At 52.3% G+C, this 24,333-nt stretch overlaps 8 protein-coding genes across 8 annotated transcripts; 5 read left to right on the plus strand and 3 right to left on the minus strand.

Moving 5' to 3' along the window:
- Window positions 1–111: 111 nt before the first annotated feature.
- Window positions 112–3,480, plus strand: J4E79_003037 (uncharacterized protein; the record flags this gene model as incomplete). Its single annotated transcript, XM_049351933.1, has 4 exons — window positions 112–1,188; window positions 1,238–1,679; window positions 1,733–3,123; window positions 3,181–3,480. The coding sequence occupies 4 exons, from the start codon at window positions 112–114 to the stop codon at window positions 3,478–3,480; spliced, it is 3,210 nt and encodes a 1,069-aa protein (XP_049213404.1).
- Window positions 3,481–5,846: 2,366 nt separating this feature from the next.
- Window positions 5,847–6,654, plus strand: J4E79_003038 (uncharacterized protein; the record flags this gene model as incomplete). The annotated part of the gene is made up of 3 exons (XM_049351934.1): window positions 5,847–5,964; window positions 6,028–6,411; window positions 6,464–6,654. The coding sequence occupies 3 exons, from the start codon at window positions 5,847–5,849 to the stop codon at window positions 6,652–6,654; spliced, it is 693 nt and encodes a 230-aa protein (XP_049213405.1).
- An 820-nt stretch (window positions 6,655–7,474) lies between these two features.
- On the plus strand, window positions 7,475–8,516 carry J4E79_003039 (uncharacterized protein; the record flags this gene model as incomplete). The annotated part of the gene is made up of 3 exons (XM_049351935.1): window positions 7,475–7,595; window positions 7,650–8,245; window positions 8,316–8,516. The coding sequence occupies 3 exons, from the start codon at window positions 7,475–7,477 to the stop codon at window positions 8,514–8,516; spliced, it is 918 nt and encodes a 305-aa protein (XP_049213406.1).
- A 4,739-nt stretch (window positions 8,517–13,255) lies between these two features.
- On the minus strand, window positions 13,256–14,777 carry J4E79_003040 (uncharacterized protein; the record flags this gene model as incomplete). The annotated part of the gene is made up of 3 exons (XM_049351936.1): window positions 13,256–13,773; window positions 13,831–14,454; window positions 14,579–14,777. 3 exons carry the CDS (start codon window positions 14,775–14,777, stop codon window positions 13,256–13,258), a joined length of 1,341 nt encoding a protein of 446 aa, XP_049213407.1.
- Window positions 14,778–15,367: 590 nt separating this feature from the next.
- On the minus strand, window positions 15,368–17,137 carry J4E79_003041 (uncharacterized protein; the record flags this gene model as incomplete). The annotated part of the gene is made up of 6 exons (XM_049351937.1): window positions 15,368–15,674; window positions 15,721–15,787; window positions 15,854–16,440; window positions 16,492–16,545; window positions 16,601–16,898; window positions 16,948–17,137. 6 exons carry the CDS (start codon window positions 17,135–17,137, stop codon window positions 15,368–15,370), a joined length of 1,503 nt encoding a protein of 500 aa, XP_049213408.1.
- Window positions 17,138–18,669: 1,532 nt separating this feature from the next.
- Window positions 18,670–20,965, plus strand: J4E79_003042 (uncharacterized protein; the record flags this gene model as incomplete). The annotated part of the gene is made up of 2 exons (XM_049351938.1): window positions 18,670–18,815; window positions 18,868–20,965. The coding sequence occupies 2 exons, from the start codon at window positions 18,670–18,672 to the stop codon at window positions 20,963–20,965; spliced, it is 2,244 nt and encodes a 747-aa protein (XP_049213409.1).
- Window positions 20,966–21,233: 268 nt separating this feature from the next.
- J4E79_003043 (uncharacterized protein) lies at window positions 21,234–21,874 on the minus strand (the record flags this gene model as incomplete). The annotated part of the gene is made up of 2 exons (XM_049351939.1): window positions 21,234–21,797; window positions 21,848–21,874. 2 exons carry the CDS (start codon window positions 21,872–21,874, stop codon window positions 21,234–21,236), a joined length of 591 nt encoding a protein of 196 aa, XP_049213410.1.
- Window positions 21,875–22,324: 450 nt separating this feature from the next.
- CCT7 (T-complex protein 1 subunit eta) lies at window positions 22,325–24,150 on the plus strand (the record flags this gene model as incomplete). The annotated part of the gene is made up of 4 exons (XM_049351940.1): window positions 22,325–22,370; window positions 22,418–22,584; window positions 22,637–23,993; window positions 24,041–24,150. 4 exons carry the CDS (start codon window positions 22,325–22,327, stop codon window positions 24,148–24,150), a joined length of 1,680 nt encoding a protein of 559 aa, XP_049213411.1.
- Between the last annotated feature and the right edge of the window lie 183 nt (window positions 24,151–24,333).

A 24,333-nucleotide genomic window follows, 5' to 3' on the forward strand; every position in this document is an offset into this window, starting at 1 on the left:
CCACCGCCGTGCCCTCGGGCGCCGCCCACACCCGTGGATGCCTACAACCCCGTGCCGGACGACACTGCCTGCTCCTGCCGCTCTTGAGCCCGTAGCGCCCTAGCCGCCACCATGAATGGCTACCCATATCCCACCCGGCCCTTCAACCCGGCCGCCAATGGGAACATGATGATGAATATGAATGGGGACGGCATGAACGGCTTCAACATGGTCGAGGGCCAGTCGCTGGACTCCATCGTCGCGCAGAACGACAAGGACAACCGCCGCCGGAGTATGCCCGTATACGCTAGAGGGCCCCAACAACAGCAGCAGCAACAACAACAAATGAACCTGGGCAGCCCCGACACGCGCAGGCTGAGCATGATGAATTTCGGTGATCCCAATGGCGGAGACATGGACGATTTCCAATTCGACATGTCAACCGCTGCCATGGACAACATGATGCGCAACAACACCGCTTTTCCGCGCACCACGGCCGACATCCAGAGTGACCAAATGCCGGCTGCCGACCTCAACATCAACACACAGTTCCAAGGCCAGGCTTCTCCCTTTCCGACCATGGGCGGTCCTGGCTCTGCCTACGCCTCGCCCATGCACCAGAAGAACTCCCTCGACCTGGACATGGGATCGTATCAGAACGGCATGAACATGCCCTTGGACATGGACGATTCGATGGCCATGACACCCATGGACATGAACATGTTCCCAGGCAGCCAATTTAACACACCCATGCTGGACTCGCCCATCCAGCAGGACTTTGTAGGACCAGTGCCCGCTGCTCCCCAAGGAGACAATACTCCGTCAGGGCAGACCCAAGACCAGTTCAAACGTCCGTCCCTAAACAATACACCAGAAGTCAAGTCCGGCAGATCCAGCTTCCTCAGTCGGTCGACCAGCCAGGACCAGTCCAGCATGCGGTCCCACTCCCGGCCCCAAAGTGAACACCATTCTTCCAACAGTGTTCCAACGCGCATGACCCTGGCCTCACTGCAGAACCAACAACCCGTCGCACAGGACCCTGCTCAAGATCTGTCTAAAGAGGTCATGAAGAAGCAACTCGCAGACTTCAAGATTCCGTGGCAGGCGCCCACCGGCGGGTTCCCGTCAACCAAAGCGAACAACCCACACATGAAGACGCAGTTCAAAAATGCGTACTCGTCGACCGGATTTGACATGCTCGGAGTGCTGGTACGTATCGACACAGTGTACTGAGATTGACATACTGATATGCCAATAGATGCGCGTAGCTACTCGACCTGAACCCCAGATCGACATCGGCTCCGTTGATCTTTCGTGCGCTTTCGTCGTTTGCGATGCCGAGCTGGACGACATTCCCATTGTTTACTGCTCTGAGAACTTCGAACGACTGACCGGCTACACGAGACATATGATCCTCGGGCGGAATTGCCGTTTCTTACAAGCACCTGACGGCAAGGTAGAATCGGGTATCAAACGCAACTACGTTGACGATGATTCGGTATACTATCTCAAGAACATGATCGAGAGTCGTGCCGAGGCGCAGATCAGCTTGATCAATTACCGAAGAGGCGGCCAGCCGTTCATGAACCTGCTCACTATGATCCCTATCGCTTGGGAGCCTGGCGGCAAGATGAAATTCTTCGTTGGTTTCCAGGTCGATCTAGTCGAGCAGCCTGGAGCCATGACGAACAAGAACTCAGGTGGGCTTCCGCATCTAACACAACACCTCGTGTGTGAGCTGATCATGTTATAGACGGTTCGTACCGAGTCAACTACCAACGCGGAATGTCGATGCCCAGTTACGTTTTCAGCGACCACCACAAGCCACAAGCAGCCGAGCAAGGTCAGACCATTTCCAAGGATGAGGTGTCCAACGTGCTCGCTGCATACAGCGGTAGCGGTGACTCGGAGATGACCAGACGTATCTGGGACAAGGTCCTGCTTGAGAACAGCGACGACGTCGTCCATGTCTTGTCGCTGAAGGGACTCTTCTTATACCTGTCACCGGCCAGCAACAGGATACTAGAGTACGACCCAAGTGAGCTTGTTGGGACTGCCCTGTCTTCTGTCTGCCATCCTAGCGACATCGTCCCGGTTACACGAGAGTTAAAGGAAACCACAAACGGCGCATCGGTCAATGTCGTGTTTAGGATACGGCGAAAGAAGAGCGGCTACATGTGGTTCGAAGGTCACGGTTCCCTTCACACGGAGCAAGGCAAGGGCCGGAAATGCATCATCCTTGTGGGTCGCGAGCGCCCAGTCTATACTCTCAGCAAGGCTATCGTACGCGAATCCGGAGGCGTTGGTGACAACGAACTTTGGACCAAAATGTCTACGTCAGGCATGTTCTTGTACGTCTCGTCCAACGTACGTCAGTTACTCGACAAGCAACCCGAGGAGCTTGTGGGCACAAGCATACAATCTCTTATGCGCCAAGAGTCTAAGATCCAGTTCGGCCGTATCCTTGAGCTTGCCAGAGGTGGCAGGAAAGGTGAAGTCAAGCACGAAATGATCAACAAGCGTGGCCAGGTCCTCCAGGCTTTCACAACCATCTACCCCGGAGATGCAATCGAGGGCCAGAAACCCACCTTTGTCGTTGGTCAAACGCGACTTCTCAAGTATTCGCGAAATAGCAATGCTGGCCGCCCATCGATGTACACGAACACCAAGCATGAACGCGACTCTCATAACTCTGTACACACGCAGATGTCAGGAGCAGCATCGCCCGCCGCAGGATCTCTGACCGGCCACACCGGGTCAAATACGCCAAACACATCAAACACAAATCCTCTTTTCATCACTACCGAGGAATCGCCTGCGACGTTTGCTGGCCACAACGGTCTACAGCTTGGACACCAGGATCAAAGTCTTGCTTCAGACGATAACGTGTTCGACGAACTGAAGACGACACGAAGCACAAGCTGGCAATACGAGCTCCGACAAATGGAAAAGCGAAACCGATACCTGGCCGAAGAGGTTCAGAGCTTATTGGCAGCCAAAAAGAAGAGGAAGCGCAGAAAGGGCGCAGGTCAGATGCAGAAGGACTGTGCGAATTGCCATACAAGAACAACACCCGAGTGGCGGCGAGGTCCATCGGGCAACCGCGACTTGTGCAACTCGTGCGGACTACGGTGGGCTAAACAGGTAAGTTAATCTTCTCACATCTAGTCCACATAATCAAACTAACAGGGACACTCACAGCAAGGACGAGTGTCACCTAGAACGTCGTCTGCGGCCAGTGACAAGAGCAAAAAGAGTGCTTCGCCACGCCACTTTCCTACAAGCCACTCAAGTCATCAGACTATTCTTCCTCATGCGAAGACGGAGAGCGGACAACAGTCTACTATCCCTTCGCCAATGGCCACTTCCACCAAACGTTCGCCGCAACAAGGTAGCATCAGCGAGTCGCATGCTGCAAAGGCGCCACGTATAGAAGTTGCTGCTTCACAGGGCTTCATTCCCCCACCGTCGATCGATGAAGTGACGGAGCCGGAATCATAAGCACGACGGATCTGAACGTCGTCTTCTTACTTCTTCTTCGCGGTTTCTCTCTCCTGTTTCGTGTCATTCTCCGCTTTGGTCAAACGATACCCCATTACTTATATTCACTTTAACGAACTTCACATTCGCTTGCTCGAAGCGAGCTTCTCATGGGGGAGTTTTTAGACTCACATCCTTTTTCTTTCTATATCCGTTTGATGTTTTACGACTTGGGTCAACAACGTGGGGAAGGTTTGGCGTGTGGTCGAGCTATTCGACTGCGGGTTTCACAAATTGGAGGCTGAGAGATGAGGCGCAATATGCATGTACATGTCTTGGGCACACTTTATCAGGTGTCTTCTTATTCTGTTGTATATATCAACGACGTTTGGCAACGGTACGGGATGGCTTATCAGGATCGCGTGGGGCGCACGCGTACGGACGGTATCACTCATCAATCAATCAATCATATATGTCGCATCAGATCAGATCATGTCAAAATGAATAGTGGAACGCGATTGCATGACCTGGCTGAAGCGTCATGGCGAACCCCAACGTTGCCCTTGACCCATTAATTCTTTCGCATCTCTCCCCCACCCGCACATCTCGTCGATTCGCTTGTTTGCTCGCTCGCCTACGATTCGAGTCGAAGCGAAGTGACGCGACGCGACCATCCATCCCCGCCGCAATTGTGGCGTCGAGTGGCCTCACTTGTCATACGTCAAGTCAGATCATAACATCAACCGCTAACTAGGATAACAAGGCCCTTTTGCCCATATCTAGTGCGTAATCCTAGCATGTTTGCACGGCTGTTTGTTTGTACGAGGCGCACCGCAACTGCGCGGCTTCCAAGGTTGGCAGCGAACACGAAGTACGATAAGACAACGGGCATCCCAAGTCCAACCTACGACGCTGATGTCGGCCTTGTCCTCGCTTGGAGTCTGACAACCTGCGACAGGCGCGTGGGACATTGACAAGGTCGGGGAGGGTGTGTTGGATGTAGCCCTAGAATGCGCGTGATGTGGCGCTAGAACGCTGCATGTGTTCCACGGAAGCAGGAAGAGGAACACAACCGAACAGGGGGTTTGGCAGGAAGGAAGCTGGGCAGCATGCAGGTTCCCGGACAGTTAGCCCCGGCATCACTGGGTTTAGTTCCAAGTCTCTTGGACACATGGCAGATTACGTTCCATGGATAGCATCTAGATTTGGGGGGCCTAGGGAAAACGCCATGCCGAGTAACTCGTTGGGTATTCTCTGAGCCTAACCTAGATCTTGTGAGGAGTCGTTGGGTTGGGTATTGCGAGAACGGTAGTTGGAGGTGGGAAAAACTTCGTGTGCCTCGGCATCGAGACCCGTGGCCATGAGCTCCAATGACGAAAGCTCAAAGTTCAACATGGCAAATAAACTTTGGTCCATCGCACGTTGTTACCCACATGGCTTGGGCTCTGGCAGACTGCCTCCCTCGTTCCCCCCTCCCCAAGCCCGCTCCAGCCTCCCAATCAAACAAGTGGGGCCGTCTTCCGGGCTTGATCCTTTGGATCCTTCGATCCCCTGCGGCCTGAGCGTTCTGGCAGCGCCTTATCTGGGCTCTGATGTCTGTGGGTTTTCCTTGGTGCGTGCCATGACATGTCGAAGCGGCGCGCGCGATGCAAGGGTACAAGGGTCTGTGGCCCTCTTTCGCACCGAAACTTTGCGCGCGCAGCAGAGCCGATGGGGGACATGGTCCCCGGATACTTGCACGCAAAAGAGGTAACGGGCTGGGCTTTTGGAAGCGATCTTCGTCCTTCATTTCTTTTTTTCACTTAGTCCTAGGCTGGGTTGAGCTTCATGCCTGATTCATTTCTAACGCTGTGCGGCTTTGGATAGTACTAGGGACCGTTCCGTTCTGCTGGGGGCACTGTTCGCTTCATTAATTTGTTGGTTGGCTTTCCGGTATTACACATACGAGAGGAACGCCTGCGTTGCGCTGCCTCTGCCTTTTTGTACTTTTGCATTTCCTGGTTCTTCGTTTGTCTGGACCGCTGCGACGATAACGCGAACTTGCGAAGCCTACGCGCGATATCTTTTCTTGTTTCTATTGTCGTGGGTTTACTTTTGGTCGGACCTCAGCCAAAGTCGTGACCTATTCCGACGACACATTCCGAACGCGAATTGCAAGACCATACATATCTGCGCGGGAACTTGGAAGGATTGCGTTTGCGTGGAACCACGGGACACGAGAAAAGGGAGTGCTTGGTTCGGAAGGACGGTTTGCGACAAGCGCACCCACGAGAGTTGACGACTCGAAACGGATCCGGTTACGACACGAATACCGCCTGAACGGGAGCGCATACACGTCACAAGAATTACAATCGCAGACACAGAATCAAGCGCAAGAGAAGGACACAATGGACGAGAACAACAGAATCACGATTACAGTGTGCGGTGATGGTGGATGCGGAAAGAGTTCGATTACGCTGCGGCTTGTGAGAAGCCAATGGACATCTGAGTACGACCCAACAATAGGTACATCCCCCTGCGCGCGAATTCGTCGCAACTTGTAGCCTCACACGACTAACACCCCTCCAGAAGACTCATACTCCGTAACCCGAACCGTCGATGGCGTCCCCTACTACCTCATGCTCACGGACACGGCCGGCCAAGAAGAATACCGCGGTCTTTGGGCCGCCTCGAACCTGCAATCCGACGCTTTCCTCCTCGTCTACGATATAACATCTGCCAACTCGCTCGACGCGCTCGACTACTTCATGGAGATGATAGAAATGGAGACCGAGAACCGGTTAGACAATGGCAAGATACCGCCCATCAAGTGCGTGGTAGGCAACAAGTGCGATTTACAGGGCCAAAGACAGGTAGAAGCGAAGACGGGTCTCGAGTGGGCGAGGCGGAGAAAGTGCGGATTTATGGAGACGAGTGCGAGGGAGATGGTCAACATTGAGGAGACTTTTGCGCGTAAGTCCTGCAGCGCAGATGACGGCAGAGACATGGCTAACAAGACGGACAGTGCTCGTACGTCGTGTAGTAGAAGCGCGGAGACTCACTGCCGGAGACGGCCCTGCGAACCGAACTGCCGCTCTTCCCCTTCAATCGCATCCGAACCGCGACCCGAACTCTTCGGCGGCGTATCTGGATAATGAGAAGGATGATGAGGACGAGCCCAAAAAGAGTTGGTGGAGGAGGCTGAAGTGCTGGTAGTTGCATTCCTATGTTGCTACGCATTGCACATAAGTCTCAGGCGTTTACCAATAGCCTGGGGACTTGTCGTTCGTTCACGGGCTCGCTGAGATGTGGTATGGGACATGAAGCACGACCTGCTTGTTTTATACACACTTTGCTTTCCCGTTTATTTCCTTGACTTGTATATATGCGTCGATGTTACGGGCGCAAAGCATTTGTATACGCATGGCATGGATATGTCGATTAGCGGGAATGGGGAAACCACGGGATATACCGGGCGGCTGTCTGATTCTTGTTCATTTTCTACAGCGTCTCACATCTTGCGTATGTATATTTCCTTGCATCACTGTCGATTTCATACTGTAAAGAATTCACATCAAGTTTTGAATGAGAACACATACTAGCTGGCGCACGTTGCACATGGACTGGACGCTTTCCGTGGTACGCTTCGCGGATTATATCAGAAGGCTCAATAATATGTATCAGTCAGCAGTAATCGCGATCTGTACCTATAGGATGTAGTGCGAACGATGACCGCTTCGAGGCTAACCACCCCGTCGGCTATCCAAGGCATCGCTAGCGCGTCTGTGCACGAGCACGCCATTGGCCTGTAAAGCCCTTGGACAACTTTGAAAACCCTCGCAATAGCATCAAACTGTTAATACCAACAAAAAGCTACAGGGACATCCTGCACCTGTCGACACTTAGGCAAGGAGCGCAAACAGTGCGTTCAAGGCCGGTGACGTCGTAACTACCCCTCTAAAGGGTCCGTGTTGACGGAGATAAGAGAGCAGCGAGCAAGAAGAGATATCGGCAACACAGAAAGAGCAGGAGCAACATGTCGAAACCTCATATTGAGGAAGAGCTTCCAGTTCAGGATGGTCTTTCTCGAACACTCAAAGACCTCTTCGCAGGTGCAGTGGGAGGAGTTGCGCAAGTCTTAATAGGACAGCCTTTTGGTAAAATCTCTACGAACTGCGTGTGAGACATATGCTGACTTCGCACTTCGACAGACATTGTCAAGGTGAGATTACAAACAACATCACAATACTCTGGTGCCCTGGACGCAGCGACCAAGATCTACCAAAACGAAGGAGCCCTCGCCTTCTACAAGGGCACACTGACACCACTCATCGGAATCGGAGCTTGTGTATCAATCCAATTCGGCGGCTTCCACTATGCGCGACGTGCCTTCGAAGCCAGTAACGAAGCCAAGACTGGAAAAGGTCAATTGTCATACTCGCAATACTATGCCGCCGGTGCATTCGCCGGTATCGCCAATACCGTTCTATCCAGCCCCATCGAGCACATCCGTATAAGACTGCAAACACAACCCCACGGTCCAAATCGTCTCTATGCCGGCCCGATCGACTGCGTGCGCAAACTCTCGGCACACCAAGGCGTACTTGGCGGTGTCTACCGTGGCACAGCTGTCACATTCATGCGCGAAGCACAAGCTTACGGCTGTTGGTTCACCGCCTTTGAGTACATGATGAACGCGGACGCTGCACGCAACGGAATTGACCGGAAGGAGATCTCTACTCTAAAGGTCGCGGCATATGGTGGACTTGCGGGTGAAGTGCTGTGGATCAGTTCATATCCCTTCGATGTACGTTCAAAATTCCCCATGTACGAAGTGCACGTGAGACATATACTGACCTCGTACACCCACCTTTTAGGTAATCAAGAGCAAGATGCAGAGTGATGCGTTTGGCAAGGATCAGAAGTACAAGAGTATGAGGGATTGCTTCGCGAAGACGTACAAGGGAGAGGGCTTGGGTGGCTTTTGGAGGGGTATTGGACCGACTTTGCTCAGGGCTATGCCAGTCTCGGCAGGCACATTTGCTACGGTTGAGGTTACGATGCGATTGATCAGCTAGGAAGCGCTCTTGGTTTCACGAACATCCCCAGATATTGCGGTGGTGGAGCCTGTACGATAAGCCCAGGTCCATAATTGATGGAAGACGCCGTTCAGATCTTTAGCCAATGTTTCAGGTGTGCATACGGAGAGTTTGCGATACGCACCATTGGGAGATCGGCCTATCTGTATGCGTGTGCGAAACTATCGACTTCGTAGTGTTCCCATAGTAGCTAGTACGCGTCGATAACAACACCGCCATTGCGTCTGAGCTTGGCTCGGCCTTAGTTCACAGATTATTGCGGTGCGGCCCTTGGGGAACAACAACGTCGTCGTATCGCTCAGCCAGCCTCTAAACGCCCTTCACATAGAGCTTACTCAGCCTCTGTCTGTAACGCGTTCCATCGTCATGCTGACTACATACAAGATAGATTACCCTGTAGTCTAGGCACGCAGCTTCCTCTCGGATGCAATTTCGCTCCTTCTTGTGCATTACGTCGGGTACCGACGCACCCCTGTCTGCACGCAGCCGTGCCGCATCCCCCCAAGATTCATGCCACAGCCTGCAAGCCACATGCTTTGAGCACAAACTCGAAGGAACCACTCATGAAATTGCACAACCAACTTGAGAAGGTACGGTCGGGGCCGACGGGCGTTGTTCCGCTATTGTGCCGCAGTCCCGCTGCGAACATGTGGATTGGTCCTTAGAACTAACGGGCAGCACCAAACTCTACCTCTTCTCACCCCAAGTTCTGTAACATGCGATGGGAAGTTCCTTGTACGAGAGATAGAGTTTACAGCGAGTTCCAGGAACCTGGCTATGGCCTCGTGGAATTTGCCGAAGAGCTTCCGGGTATGCAAGAACGACTCTTATGCGGCGCGGTTTGCATCCATCGCTCGTCACACGTCACGTCACGTAAGGAGATTACCGTTTTTAGCTTGGGAAGCAACGCATTCGTAGTCACGGCGAAAATCACCGTTATATCGGTGCATATGTTATGATATGATGTCGCTCAAAGTCCTTTTCGATCGCCTCGCTCGAATCGCTGCTTCCTACTCTGCACCGCACCTTCGCTAGACCTTCCAACACCGTGGGCGCGAGAGACGCGCCTGAATCCTACGATACGCGACGACGAACGCGTCAAATGAACGCACAAAATGCTCTTCAGCACAACACTAAAGAAATGGAAGTCCAGCCTCAACCCCACGAAACCATCTTTACAGCCAACCCGACCCTCAAAACAAACTCAATCGGAGGAGAACCTCGTTTCGATGCAACTACCAAAACCGCGATATAATTCCCCGACCCACTCGAACTCCGAAGCTGCGCTCCATCGACCGACGAGTCAAATTGTGTGTCATTCGCCGTTGGATAAAAGGAATCGGACGGGGAAGAAGGGGAGGAGGAGTAAAGATGACCAGGCTGCGAAAGGAGGTGATGGTAATGGATTGAGGCATAAGACTTCTACACGGGTGTTGTTCTCGTCGACGCAGTTTGACAAGGTTGATGTGAAGAAGCCTGCTTGATGGGAGAGAGGGGATATGTTTTATGAGCCAGAGAGAGGATACTGCGGAAAAGTTGCCTTCTGTGGGGAAGGAAGTAAATGAAGTTAAACGCAAGCGAAGACAGCAAAGAAGGAAAGACAAAGTGGATGAGGTACTAAGGCGCTGGCACCCTTCCTCTTTCAAGCAGTCACCACTCACATCGGAGTTTCGACCGCGCATACATCGAGCTGAAGCGGTCTCTATATCCCTTGTTCTTATACTCTCGATGAACGCTAGTGGAGGCGTTCTCAGATTTGGCTATTTCATTACATTTAAAATCATTGGGATCTACAGTCGCCTTACTTGTTCACATGTAGGAACACCATCCTTTTCATTTATCTGCAGATCTTACTCCATCAATAGATCAGAGACCGATAACGACCCTTGGGTATTCATCCTCTGATTCTAGACTGAAGTCAGGTGTAGTAGGATGGCGCTTCTCTGCCTCCAGGGTGCAATCGTAACATCCGAGAGAAACCCGTCCATCGATACCCATGACTTGACCCGCAAGAAACACCGCCCATGCCTGGTCGCCCCCGGTGGGTAAATACGTATGATACTGGTTGGTACCATCCATGGGACGTTTGTGCCTCTTGGACATCCAGGTGGAAGCTTTGATGATCAAAGCTTTAGCTCGTGAAGCATGCCCAGGGCAGGGAAACTTCGCTTTGCTCAGGCTTTGAACCACCACTACCATGATGTCATAGATTCCGGAAACACCTATCGACTCTCCATGAACTCTCCCAACAAGCGCGATCTGTCTTTGCATTGGGGCATAGTCTAGTCTTGCTCTCTCGAAGTTGATGTAAAGTGGAACGTCCGGAGGCTGTTGGCGTGGCTCGCTTACGAAACTAGACTGACTGGGTACTATGGACTGGTCATTTCTCTCGCCTGTGCCTGTGGCATAACTTGCCCAATCGTCAGACTGTGTAGTCTCGACACTACCGTCTACGATATGCGCAGGCAAGTTTGCGAATACTAGGTTCTCGCATCTGAAGCCAATGGCACTTGGATCAACCTTCATGTTGAACATCAGGTTTGGTAAGACAGTATAGCCATTCCCCTGATACCCGATAACATGCCCGTCCCATGCGTTGTCCGAAGGTCCAAAGTTCAGTGGCAAGCTCGCATGACATATCGCAAGCAATCTCAGCACTGCACCAGATGGGAAACCCCGTTCCAGTTCCTTCAACAACCCGGAGAGAAGCTGTAGAGCAGTGTGGTCTGTATAGTTGCAAGGTCGATACAGGTCTATGCGTGTCGCATGTGCCAACATATTATAGTTCTCCCCCCCAAGTATCTCTGCAATCGTAAGAACAATGCAGATCACGATGATCTTCCAGTGCCGCACTGACTCTGGTTCCGGCCGTTCGCAGTCTGTTGCCATGTCGAAGTCGCGCATTTCTTTCATCACTGCGTCGGAAGCAAGTTCATCGAAGCAATCAGCGACATTATCAGCGATTTTGGAAGTGAAGAATCGACAGGCCAGGCCCACGCACAGACTGTTCTTGGGTTTGGAACTCTTCTGCCAACGAGGCATCGCAACCAAGGCTGGTACAATGCCGGCTTCATCACGTCGTTGAACAGTCCAGGTGAAAGTAAGCCTGCTCCGCATCTTGGCCCGTATACCATTGAAGTCGGTTTGAATCTTCTCTGGGCTTAATTCCGCTGGGCCTCCAGATGCAAGGAACAGCATAGAGCCAGCAGTTTCGTTACGATAATGGTGAACGTGCTGAACGTCGCCCTCGGATGTTGGGCAGTCTTCGTCTTCGAATGCAAGAGTATCCGTGACGTGATGTCCACTTGTGACAAGGGTCAATCCGTCGTACACGCCGGGTGGGTGATCATTACTCGAGATGCGGATTGGCCCTATCAGCCAGCCAACGCTCTTCAAGCATGCAGCAACGCGAACTACATCCGCGCTTCTTGTAAGATAGTGACTTCTGCGTTTTTGTACGACCCATCTTAGCAAGCCCCCGATATATTGATCATCTGTGCTGAGAGTTCGGGATCCCGTAGGTCTGAATGTAGGAAGTTGGGTCTCTTTGATGGCTTCTTCGAAACGAGTCGGTAGAGAGCGAAAGACTCCTTCTTGGACGATATGATGAGCGTTGTCGGTAAGCTCACTGAAAAGCAGATCCTTCACACCTGGATCCACACCTTCTTCGAGAAGAGTAGGTGCTATACATTTCATGAACATGCGGACACCAAACTCAGGTCCAAAAAGGTGCGACAGCGCGCATATGGTGTATCCCACTAGTTGAGTCCTTGGATCTCCTCCGAAGCAGGCTTCGGGGTCTGCATCATTTAGGAGTCGAATGCCGTTGGTTGTGAGAATGTGACAGGTGGCCGACAGAGTCTCTGGTTTGAACCCCAAGTCCCTCACTCGCGTGAGAGAACTGAGCCCAGGTATATACCTGAAGACCTTAACAAGCTTTTCGAGGCCACCGAAATGGTTCCATAATGATGTGATAAGAGTAGCCGTAGCTAAGACATCGGGTGGCCCAAGTTGAAGTCCTCCTATCTTCCCATCCGGTTGAATTATTGCAGTCATAGTGAGACAGTGTTCTTCGCATTAGATGATAGAGAATTCATCTGAAATGCTCTCCGAGATTTTGAGCAACCTCAAGTATTAAAGGCCGACAACGCGCAAAACATATCAAAGAAAAACGGAAGCTGGCGTGCCGCGAGATGAGCCAATCGAGGGAATTTCTTGCGCATGTGTATGCAAACCATACGTCACCAATATATGGCTTTGACTCTAGATCAGCGCGGTCTGGGATTACCATACGTTTCGATTGGCCGTTGGAAGGCAGGCGTACTACAAGGCAGGCTTATCTGCAATTTCCAGCGCTCTTTCGAAGATTTGAGCCTTGTGGGTTGCCTATCTCCGGTGAATTGGCCAAGCGACATGCGATGTTGGGTGGCTGATCCAGCCTTGCTCAGCAATGCACTCCTAAGCGAAAACACGGCACGATATGCAAGCCAATTCTTACGAAAGCGGGATATGACGAAGCTGACCGTCTGGTAAGCAACAAATAGAAGCGATCGTTGTCATCGAAGTGTGCTAGTAGCCATGTCAATTACATTTTGTTCCTTCGAGACATTTATTGCAAACTACCTTGAACATGTCGCGTACGGTTACCTCCTAAGATCGGTCATAACAAATCGGATGAAGGGGAGTTGAGTTTTTCGGCTCGGTTGTTGCAAGCTCGATCACAGCCATCCCACCCTCCTTCCGATGATGCTCACACCCCCAAGCGCAGCGCTAACCCCTGTCCACACCACCAAACTGCCATATTGCGTCCCGTACAGTCCATGCTCACCAAGAGTCCCCGTCTTGATCAAAGCCTCACTGATAGGCCCACTCACGATATTTCCAATACCTCTACCCATACACAAGAACGAGAAGACCATGGAGCTCTCCATCTGTCCTGTACTCGTTTGCACTGCTCTCATGATGCCAGGCCAAGTATTAGCGAAGCTGCCTGCGAAGAGTCCGTATGTGAAGCAGAAAATCAGCAGCGGTGGTAGCGACGTGCTGAAACCCCAGATCAGGAAAGTGGAGATCATGGCACCGATGGTGGAAATGAGGATGGCGGTGGTGACGTGTGTGCGATCGATGATGCTTCCCATACTAACGGATCCGATGACAGCGGCGACATTGAGGAGAATGAGAGGAACAGCGGAAACTGTGCTGCTGAATCCTAGGGCCTTGGTGTATGTAGGAAGGTCTAAATTAGCAAAACGTCAGTGTAGTTCTCGCATGTAATTCGTACAGAGACACTTACAAATGGATGGTACAAAGAACCCCAAGCCCTGCAAAATGTTGCCAGACTGCAGAACCCAAAAGGTCTTGTTCGTGAGGAATGTGAAAGTAATTCCACACCTGGTAGTTGCCGAGACAGGCAGCCGTGGTTTGATAAAGATCGTGACGGGTAGAAGAACTGCGAAGAGGAGGCCTGCCCATATGCGTAGCGTGTTGCGGAAGCCATAGCGATTGAGAAGGAACTGCAGCAACAGCGGAATGACGACGCCACCAAGTGCTGTACCTGCCCACATGATACCAAATGCGAGACCTTTGCGTCTTACAAACCATTCATCCAGGAGTATGATACAAGGACAGTACACTATTGCGCCGCCAACACCATAAAAGATCCCTTGAGTGACGATGAGTTGCGGTACGGTTGTGCACAGCGAGCTCAGACCAAGCGAAAGGCACATGGTGAACACACCAGCGACCATTGCCTTCCTCCTGTACTGCGGCCAGCGCGTGAACAGACCAAACGTCAATGGCGCGATCATGTATAGTATACCCATCGCTGAAGTGCCGATGGCCGGGATACCAGATGAACCTGCGAATTCTGGGGATGAACTATAGTACTCTTGGAAGATGCCATATGACCACGGGAAGCCTAGTAGATATGTTAACAAACGTCCCAACTTGGACAATACTACGGGAGGATTGGGTTAGAAGATATGCAGTCATGATGATACTACAAGGGCAAAGGCGTAGTCAATGGAACACTTAACACTCACCCCACACCATCATCTCCACCATAAATCCAGCCGCAACGAACAACCACGCATCTTTTCCACCATCAGTAGGTGGTAGCAAAGACTCGTTCTCGTTCACGGGCTGCTCGTTCCATCGTTGGCTTGATTCAAGCTCGAATTCCGATTGGTTGTCGGGCGTGGTGCCGGTGCTCGTTAGGGCCGATTCAGTTCTAGTCTCCATGATGAGCGTTAAACGTAGATATTGTCAGGATGTTGCTCTAGAAATCTTTTACAGAGGGCTTCAATTATATAGCAATCAATTCTGCGCTGATGCTGTATGATATCAACGATAACTGCATAGCAATTTGTTGACCGCAGGGTCCTCCGATCCAGATCGTGCCCAACATGCCAATAAAGATGTGCTGTTCAGCTCTAACACAGGAAGAGAAAAGCGATCCCTTCTCGGAAGCGGGGCATGGCAGACTGGTAGAGATGTCATAATTTGGAAAGAGTGCATGGCGCTGATTTCAAAGCGCTTTCGGAGTGCACATGTGGGCGACGCAGCGCACATGGAACTCCGAGAGGCGCCGGAGTTCGGCATAGAGTGCTCCAGTAGCTCATCGGTATCGCAACGGAGTCGGAGGCGACATCGCACAGCTGAACACGCGCATTTGATGGGAAAAAAATTGATGAGAAATCTGTTCACGGTTTTCGCGCCTGATGTCTGATGATGCAGATCGCATTGGTTAAGCGCTAACTGTCCTTTGGTCGTAGCTCCCGCCGTATCCATGTAGGCGAGAACGGCACCTTCCCATGTCCGGACGTAATGTCCTACGCTTTCTCGGGCTCATCCAACAAGTAGCCATCCCTCCTACCCAGCACATCCTCGACGGTCTCGTCTGTGAATTTCAAGTCCTCCTCAAGCGGCACCGTGTCTTTGATCTTCAGCAGCATCACTGGCAGCGCGACGATCAAACTTCCAGCCAACAACACCCAACTGGATAGGAATATGTCCATGTAAGGCCTCTTGTAGCCGTCTAGGCGGAACACGATAGCTGCGCCAGCTGATTGAATGCCCTTGTAAAAGCCAGCAAAGTTGGCGAGCTTTCGACTGTTGTTCGAGATTGCGCCCATGAACCTGAGGGCTGTTAGCAGAGAGCATGCCAATGGAAAGACAGTCTTACCAGTACACGCATGTCTGCCATGCCGCGTCATAGAAGCCGTAGCTGATGTACAACACCATCGGGCCGCCTGCAGAGGTAGAGATAAAAAGTCAGTACATTTCTCACGTGCATTTCGCACATGACTTTTACGTACCATACCCGCCGTCTGTCCAATCGAAGTGGTGGCTATCATCGTCGCGACGATACCGTCGTTGGAATACGTACCCTCCTCCCCAAACGGCGAAGGTCAACAATAGCATGACTACCCAGGCAATCTTCGCCCTGGTAGTCCTTCTGACGTTCGGGAAATCCAGTGCAAATCCAAACACACCAGCTCCGAGTATCTGCGCCAACCAATAAAGCGCATTGTTGAGTGCGCGCGTTCGCACATTGAAACGTGCGTAGTTGACGTCGTTAAACTGGTACGTGTAGAACCAATTCGAAGCGAAGAACATCGGAAAGAGGAGTATGATATACGGATCCGTACGCAGAGTCTCCCAAAGACCCAGGATCTCGGACTGCCAAGTTGGGTGTTTCATCATGATAATTCGGCTGCCGTCGCGTCGTATGACGTGTTTGGCATCAATGAGTGTCCAGGAGAGGCAGGCGCCGAGGAATGTGAGGACCATAAAGCCGATGTATGTCTGGTCAGTGACAGCTGCTGGCCCGTCTGCGTTTTGTGTATCAAAGTTCAGCCCAAGCTGGACCAGGCTACCAATAACAGCACCCATGTTGAAGATGCTATCATAAGAAATTAGCTTATCTCGGTACGGTCCGTACAGCGACACCTACATCCAGAATAAAGAGATATACCGCCCCTTCTGCTTCTCTGGCGGATAACTCATCCTGCAGAGGTACGAAGTCAGTATATGTCTCACATACTCTTCATAAGTCAGCTTACATTATGGCACCTTGCGCCGACCACAGTATGCCAGCGCAACATCCTAACAAGAACCCAGAAAAGACCACGTAGCCCAAGTTCTGAGTTTTGTTGAAGCAAAGCAATGCACTGACGTAAACGCAATACCCCAGACCGCCGAAGGAAAGCGCAACTCGAATACCGAGGACATTGGTGATAGTGCCAGCGAAGAAACCGACGATTGCAAAGGTAGCATAAAGTGTAGTATTCGCAGCGTTGCTGGCATGTGCATCATCGTCGAGACCTGCGGCTCCGATACCATTGACGGCGTTGAACATGCCTGTGTAGAGTTAGTAAACTGTGCGTTACTACGATCGTGTGCTGCCTACCGGGACACAAGAAGCAGACAAATGAGACTAATATCAATTGCGATTCTGGCGATGCATAGCATGGAAGCTTGATGGGTCCGATTCTCAAGCTGCGGTATTTCCATCCTTTCGGTCTTTCGAAATCTCCATGGTCGCCGTTACTGACAGGCGCTCTTGCGCTTGCCCACCCAGAGTCGTCGGTTTTCGCCATTGGTGCTCGTATAACTGACGGGGCGTCTCGTGGGACTTGAGCCTTGTATTCAAGCAATTAATCGGCGAGCTGCAAGTGGGGATGCTGTAGATGGTAAAACGGGATGATGTTGATTCTACCGTGCGAACCTGAAACGACGAGACAAAGGAAGGATTCAGAATGCGGGTCAGGCTGGTCTGTTCGTCTTAGTAGCTGTTGCTGGATCGCTCACGTACGATGGGGCCAGTTGAGTCCGATCTGCGGACGTGCATGCAGTCGTGCTTTTCGATAGATGGACTGATTGGCGCAGTGCATGATTGTGGCAGCGCAGTCTCGCTATCTTTGTCTCACCAGCTGTGTTACCACACCCTTCTTTATGCAGAGTGCCCAATTCTGGGGGTGGAAGCTATCCATGCTTGGTATCGTCAGAATGCTGAAGTCCTACTTAATCTCAAAATGCTGTCCTCTGGTCGATATATTTCTGTTTGGTGCACTAAGATCGGTTACACGAGCAAGGCTCGATCGGAAGCTCACTTTGCGCAGCTCAGCCCGTCGCGTAAGACTGCTATGTGCGGCGCGCCTATGTAAGCCCGTGGCGTACCCCAACGCCAAATTGTGAACGCAACCTGCGTCCACAGAGATGGCTCCGCCCACTGCGGAGATAGAGCCAAGACATGCAAAGTACCACTGCGAGTCGCAACACGTATCAGCCCAGTAAGCTGGAAGGTCCATGTGCTCGGAATGAGGTGCGGAGGTCAAAATGGACGCATTGGGATATGTTTCGGCCCCATCATCTTGCTCGTACGTCTACGCCTCTTTCCATCACATTCGCAAAGCCCTTCGTGAGAGATATGTGACAGGCGTATCATGGCGCGCATCGACCAATAGGGATAGTTGTGTTCGGCCCTTGGTCGAAGTGCACAAGCAAGGGCATTGCGAAACCAATAACCCCGCCGGCCCCAATGGTATAGACTTTCAATATTTCTTCCATGTGTCTATTGGACGGCAAAGTTCAAGATCGGCGTCGCTGTGTACTCCAGCGTTGAGTAGTTCTCCCGGTCAGGCTCACCGCATGATCTACTGCTCCATGGCGTAAGCCACGACCTGTGTAGCTATCGGTACTTTTCACGTCACACTGCATAGCATAGCGTCTGCGCAGCCAGCAATTTGATTTCTCCTGGGCCTCACACCCATCGCAATGCAAATATCGACCATCTGCGATGGAGAGAGTTGCAACCACACCGGCGGATGCATCTTCCGCAGTTTCGGTTCTGAACAAAACGGCTTGGGCGTTGTTTGTATCTCTTTCCGAACTCAACCTGGACGCGAAACATTGCGATGCATCCCTTGACAATCTTGTGGGGGAGGTGAAGTCGCTTGGGAATGAGTGTTACCAGATTCACCTCAAACTGGCAGAAGTCGCAAGCAAGACCAAGACAGGGTCACCTCCACCCTATGATGGAGATGGTCGAATGTGGAGTTGCCTGGCAACTCAGGTCGAGGATGCAAGTCAGACTATAGATAGCCTGAACTCATTCGTCAGCGCTGTCAGGATGGAAGAGGCCGAAGAGGCCAGCGTTGTGTTCCAGCCGCAACGCCTTGTCGAGCTGCACAACAATAAGGAGCAGATTGAAGAAATGGGAGCCGCTGTACACAGACACAGCGACAATCTGAGAACTACGTTACTTCTGATTCAGGCGTAGGTCCTTCCTTGCACCAAAATTGTTTTCAACCGCTGAATCGTCTCCCAGGGTCCTCTCCTATATTGCGCCTATTCAGGCCGAACGACGTCCTGCACCTGACGTCATGAAGCTTCAACAAATGGTTAAGAAGCTACAACGATCATCCCAGGTCGGTCCGCCATGGCGGTATTCTCATACGGAGGCTACGTTGATGCAGTATGCGCAAGAGGTTATCGTGAAAGGAATGAATACTCCGGAAGCCAACCCACGGGAAGACATTATAGCTCAGACTTCACCCAAGGTCTCTAGCGATAGCGATCGTCTGCCATGGATGAAGGCTATCCAAGCAATACGAGAAGATCGAAAGGAGTCGGTGCCAACAAAGAGCCCTAGGAGAGCTCTCAGTGTCTTGCGAGGTGCGGCTCCACTTCAAGGTGTACAAGAGCGTGAGACATCCGACTCGGACGATGATCTGGACACCGACTTCGCGAAAGCGGCCTTGAGCACAGGCTCGCAAGCCTTCGATTCCGGAAGTTGGGACGAGGCGGACTCTCTACTCCAAGAAGCACTCAGAATATTGCAAGGGCTGTCAACGCGCCAACGCGCATTCTGTGACGTGTTCAGCCTCTTCTACAGGCTTGCAGTCTGCGCCTACCACGTTCAGGAACCTGTAGATGCGGCAAAAGCTCTGATCGGATTTGTCAACCAGCCAGCAGACTCTGATCAGCAACGTGAATGCATTCACAACGCGACGCACTTGCTGTCTCAGTTATATGTCCGAATGAGGCAACTCGACCGTGCACGAGCCGAATGCGAGAAGGCCTTACAAGCAAGAAGACGATTACTGGGAAAACGGCATGCTTCGTCTTTGGAGTCCTTGGCTCTTATGGCTCACATTTACGTCTTGCTCAATAACCGTGCGCTTGCGAAATCCTGCCTTGCCATGATACCGGAGGCAAACCGAGAAGCCTCTTTGAAGGCAGTCGAAGAATCGCTGCAAACGAGCGTAGAGCACCTTGAGTTTTCTTCGCTTCTCTCGCGTGCGAGACCCTCCGAGACCGATGCGATAGGAGAGCGACCTCGCAGCAGACTCTCCGAAACAAGCTTGGAAGCCTCGCCAGAACCTACTGGGAGCGACTCAGCATCTGTGTCCATGGTACTGGCTGCTCGGCCTTGGAAAGCGCCTCGAAGTGTTATATCCGAGAACATGACTCTGGTGGATTCCAGCCCTCCAATGGGAAAATCGCAACCTTCTGCATCAAACAGAGTAGAATGGAGGCCGTCAGAGGATGGAAGTTGGACACAGGGCTACTCTCCTAGCCCGAGAAAAGCAGAACCAGTGATTCCGAGCTCGGATGAACCCAGGCATATGGCGACATCCGAGGGAAAGCCCTTATCTCGCAAAGAGATCCTTGGTAAAGTCGGATGCCAACCAAGGGATCGGACCGAAGAGGCTGTTTGCGATGGAGATCATGGAGCGTTGACAGCTATCCTTAACAAGAAGAAGGGGTTCTGGCGCTCGAGTGTGCGCAAACGGGGCCGCCCAGAGCGAGTCACCGCGCTACACTTCGCCGCGCTGCTGGGAGAAGTGGTTATGGCGAGGACCCTGATCCAAGCGGGGTTCAGCGTCAACGAAGTTCCTTTTGGCTACTCAACAACTCTAACGCCGCTCAACTTCGCTGTAGGCGCTCGACAAGTGGCCATGGTCGACTTGCTCACTGCCAATGGAGCGGTGCCAGCCGAGCCGGACACCTGGTCGACCTTGGCCGGACAGCTTATGAGTCGCTCATGGCTGATCAAGACCACGTCGGATGCCGACAAGCACCTCGTTCCAAGCCGCATCATCGCAGTCATGGATGTCTTGCTCAACCGCGGATGGGATATCAATGCACCGATGACGACATCCGGGGGAACCGTGCTGCACCAAGCTGTTTCTTTCTGGACAGGCGCCTACAAATGGGATCTGGATCTTCGAGCCACAGTGACATCCTTCTTATGCGAGAGAGGAGCAAATCCGTTTCAAGCGAATGCAGAGGGCAAGAGCCCTTATGACATTGCCTCTGATTCGGAACATCAAGATCTCCTGGCGATCATTGAAGAACATTCCAGGTCGAAAAGGCTCACTGGCACGGCAGCCATGCCGGCTGAGCTGTCCAGTCATCAATAACGAGGCCATCTAAGCTTGAGATTTGGACCCGGGTGACTGATCTCCAGCGTGATCAGTAATTGGGGTCACAGGAAGTCTAGAGTGGTCAGCATCATCGAATAGTTTTGATCGTGCCATACGTTGGAGACAAAAAGGCTGCCATACAATGATCGAATGTCTCATGTATGCCTTATACGCAAGGTCACATCCTCGTAGATTCGCCTATGTACCTAGATGCGACGACTGGACAGGTGGAGAACTGAAATTGAAGGAAAGGCTAGCCGTCCTCCTAGAAGAAGACAACGGGATCTGCCTGCAGTTGGCTGAGTCCAGGAAGAGAGTCATGCATGACGGTACAGAAGACATCGTGCGACGCCGGCGGATCATCCTGCTTATCCGTCAAAGGCGTAAGCCGCACATTGCGGACTTGGTTCTTCGCTTCAGGACTGAGATGGCGTATGAAGTCGAGAACAGGTAGATAATTAAATGCATAGAAATGGAACTGGTTCTCTGAGTAGATGATTTGCAGGCATTCGTGATAGATCAGGCGGTTCGTTCGCAGAATGTCCAGAGTCAAATGTCTATCTGGATGCGGGCGGCAGTTCTTGTTCCATTTTCTGTTGATGGATCGAGAGTCGCAGTCGGTGTACAGAATGAAGCGTTTGTTTGACGATGGTAAGACGTACCGGAAGATCTCTCTCCGGATCTCAGATGGAATGCGCAGTAATGGTGGATATGTATCCAAAGGCGATATGGTCTCGGCTAGCGATATTTGCTTCTCTACACTCTCTTTAGAACGACGGTCCAGACGACGTAGGCGGATATCCTCGGTTGGCTTGGGTGTGGGCGCCATCTATACACACGTCAGTGCCACTAAAGACCACAAGTACGGGATGACCTGACCTTCTTGGCAGATGTCTTGGCCGGCATGCTCGTAGAATGGGCGCTTACGGGAGAGAGTCTGTGGATGTGGTCGGGGCTAATGGCAAGTCCTGCGATAGGTTCACCCTATGAGACGAAGCGGTCACGAAGTCACATGTGCCGTGTCAAAGTCACTACGCAGCACGGGATTGATCGTATGGATGCTGCGACGACGAGGAATGCAGGCTGGAGGTTTGGGGGTTCTGCGATGGCGTACTGTGGCACAACGCATGGAAGGTTGAGAGAAGGTCGGAAGAAGGTTGTCAACAAGGGCACGGACGGCCTTGGCAACGAGACGGACGTGCCCTGGAAATGGAAAATTCACGGGAACGCGTTCCCCGCAGACAAGTTGGAAACATACGGCTGCGCATACCCCTCACATTACACCGCCAGCTTTGTTCGAGTTCCAAAGCTTCCACGACCTGAACCCAAGTTTTTGTGTTCGCACCATCAGCCAGCATGTCGTTCGGCGGTCAAACACCGACCATTGTGGTGTTGCGGGAGGGTAGGTGCCTCGACACTTTTTGATACACACGTAGCTTACAGCCTCAGGTACCGATCAGTCACAGGGTCGCGGGCAGGTAATATCAAACATCAACGCCTGCCTCGCTGTGCAGGCCACGATCAAGGGCACCCTAGGTCCGTATGGCGGTGATCTGCTCATGGTGGACGAGAATGGCAGGCAGACAATCACCAACGACGGCGCCACCGTCATGAAGGTAGATTATGCCACAAAATCTTATCATATACACTAATACTGACTGCATGCAGCTTCTCGACATCGTCCACCCCGCCGCCCGCGTCCTCACCGATATCGCACGATCGCAAGATGCCGAAGTGGGCGACGGTACCACGTCCGTTGTCGTCATCGCCGGAGAGATACTGAAGGAGATCAAGGACTTTGTCGAGCAGGGAGTCAGCAGCCAGACCATCATGAAGGGTCTGCGGAGAGCGTCGCATCTTGCTGTCAACAAGATCATGGAGATTGCTGTGGACACCGCCGAGGGCAACCAGCGGGATACCCTCCAGAAGCTCGCCGCGACCGCCATGAGCAGTAAGCTCATTCACAGGAACGCCGACTTCTTCACAAAGATGGTCGTGGACGCCGTACTTTCGCTCGACCAGGACGAGTTGAACGAGAAGCTCATCGGAGTAAAGAAGATTACTGGTGGTGCTCTCCAGGACTCACTGTTCGTGAACGGTGTCGCATTCAAGAAGACCTTCTCATACGCCGGTTTCGAGCAGCAACCGAAGACCTTCAAGCAGCCCAAGATCGTCTGCCTGAACGTCGAACTCGAGCTCAAGAGTGAGAAGGACAACGCTGAGGTACGGGTGGAGCAGGTCTCGGAATACCAGGCGATCGTCGACGCAGAGTGGCAGATCATCTACAACAAGATGGAAGCGCTATACAAGACGGGTGCCAAGGTTGTTCTGAGCAAGCTCCCCATCGGCGATTTGGCGACACAGTACTTTGCAGACCGAGACATCTTCTGTGCCGGACGAGTTGCCGCAGACGACCTCGACCGTGTCTGCCGGGCAACGGGCGCGAGCCTCCAGTCTACTTGCTCTGACATCCAGAGCAAGCATCTCGGAACCTGCGAATCCTTCGACGAGCGACAGATCGGTGGCGAGCGTTTCAACTTCTTCCAGGGCTGCCCAGAGGCCAAGACTTGCACATTGGTGCTCCGTGGTGGCGCAGAGCAGTTCATCGCCGAGGTCGAGCGAAGCTTACACGACGCGATCATGATCGTCAAGCGTGCGATCAAGAACAGGAACATTGTTGCCGGAGGTGGCGCCGTCGAGATGGAGATCTCATCATACCTACACAACTACGCCGACAGTAACATCCCGCACAAGCAGCAACCCATCATCAAGGCGTTCGCGAAGGCACTCGAGGTCATTCCTAGGCAACTGTGCGACAACGCCGGTGTCGACGCGACGGACATCCTCAACCGCCTTCGCGTAGAGCACAAGAAGGGCAACATCTGGGCCGGTGTCGACTTCACAACTGAGAGCATAGCAAACAACATGGAGAAGTTCGTGTGGGAGCCTAGTCTGGTCAAGGTCAACGCTCTGCAGGCGGCGACAGAGGCGGCCTGCCTCATCTTGAGCGTTGACGAGACAATCAGTATGTGAAACCATGTCGCGTCGTAAGCAAGTGCTAACAACAAGCAGAGAACCAGGAGTCACAGCAACCACAGGCACCCAACAGGCCGCTACCACCAGGCGCCGCCCAAAGGGCACTCGGCGGAAGGGGACGTGGCCGCGGCATGCCCAGACGGTAAAGACACAGAGACAAGAGAAGGAGTGTATACCACAACACGGACACGCTAATGCTACGCCACGTCGTAGAGACAGCTGTCTATGAATAATGCGAAAAGGAAGAATTGAACAACATCACGTTCACACGTCTGTGCACGTTCATGGACTTCTAACAACTATTTGCCCATTCAGCGACCGTTATTGGC

The sequence above is a fragment of the Alternaria viburni genome (genome assembly GCF_023758015.1).
Source record: "Alternaria viburni strain BMP 2772 chromosome Unknown scaffold_5, whole genome shotgun sequence".
In the NCBI taxonomy this organism is placed as follows: Eukaryota; Fungi; Ascomycota; class Dothideomycetes; order Pleosporales; family Pleosporaceae; genus Alternaria; species Alternaria viburni.